The following is a 1,158-nucleotide window of genomic DNA, read 5'->3' as shown; positions in this document are numbered from 1 at the left end:
GCTTCCTTCTGGACTGATGGAAATATTCTGGAACTAAATAGAAGTGGTGACTGTACAACAACGTGAGTGTGAATTGTTCACTTTAAAATGACTGACCTTCAGATCAGATCAGATCAGATCAGTCGCTCAGTCGTGTCCGACTCCTTGCGACCCCATGAATCGCAGCACGCCAGGCCTCCCTGTCCATCACCAACTCTCGGAGTTCACTCAGACTCACGTCCATCAAGTCAGTGATGCCATCCAGCCATCTCATCCTCTGTTGTCCCCTTCTCCTCCTGACCCCAATCCCTCCCAGCATCAGAGTCTGTTACATGAATTTTACTTCAATAAGAAAGGAAAGGTGGACAGAGCAAGGAGGAGGAGGTGATGATTTAGGCAGCAGAGTGGGAGCAGAGACACACCTAGAGCAAGATCACGCCCCCGGTCTGTGGACCCGACCAGAAACAGGGTGCCACGTACTCACACAGACCCCAGTGAGCAAGGTGAGGCTGTGTAATCATGATTTAGCCTGATTCCATTATCATGCTCCCAGAGAATTACAGCACAGTAAGAATTAATTATGGACTTCCCAGGTGGTGCTAGTGGTAAAGAACCTGTCTGCCATTAGAGGAGATGCAAGAGGTGCAGGTTCGATCCCTGGGTTGGGAAGATCATCTGGAAGAGGGCATGACAACCCACTCCAGTGTTCTTGCCTGGAGAATCCCATGGACAGAGGAACCTGGTGGCCTACGGTCCATAGGGTCGCAAAGAGTCAGACTCAACTGAGCAACTGAGCACAGGCACACAACCCAACTGTACCTTTCCCTGAGATGCCTGCACTTAACCGTATGTCCAAAGAATCTGCTGATGAGAGTCAGAGAAGAGTAGACAGATAAACCAGGATAAGCACCCACTGCCCCTTCCTTGTAAACATTCATCCAACAAAAGAATCCCTAAGTCTCGAGGAAGATGAAGAGTCTAATCATGAGGACTGTGTGGGCTTGTTCTTGGCACCAGGGGGACAGAAATGAAAGCATTGATGCTTCTGAGAAAACTGACAGAAATCAGCTGGAGCCCTTATTTCTCCAGAAGGGACTCAGGCTTCAGAGCCACACACTCACCCATCCAGACTTCCCCGAACTGCCCGGCGCCCAGCCTTTTCACCAGCTTGATGGACTC

At 50.1% G+C, this 1,158-nt stretch overlaps 1 protein-coding gene across 2 annotated transcripts in view; it reads right to left on the bottom strand.

Annotated features, from left to right (window-relative positions):
* Positions 1–1,158, bottom strand: part of LYN (LYN proto-oncogene, Src family tyrosine kinase) — a 75,829-nt gene that overhangs the window by 37,804 nt on the left and 36,867 nt on the right. For both annotated transcript variants that reach the window (XM_010838968.1, XM_010838969.1), the window contains exon 9: positions 1,101–1,158. In XM_010838968.1, coding sequence (XP_010837270.1) covers positions 1,101–1,158 — 58 coding nt within the window. The remainder of the gene's footprint in view (positions 1–1,100) is intronic.

Source organism: Bison bison, unplaced genomic scaffold (genome assembly GCF_000754665.1).
Source record: "Bison bison bison isolate TAMUID 2011002044 unplaced genomic scaffold, Bison_UMD1.0 scf7180017864108, whole genome shotgun sequence".
NCBI lineage: Eukaryota > Metazoa > Chordata > Mammalia > Artiodactyla > Bovidae > Bison > Bison bison.
This window is presented reverse-complemented; position numbering and strand designations above follow the sequence as displayed.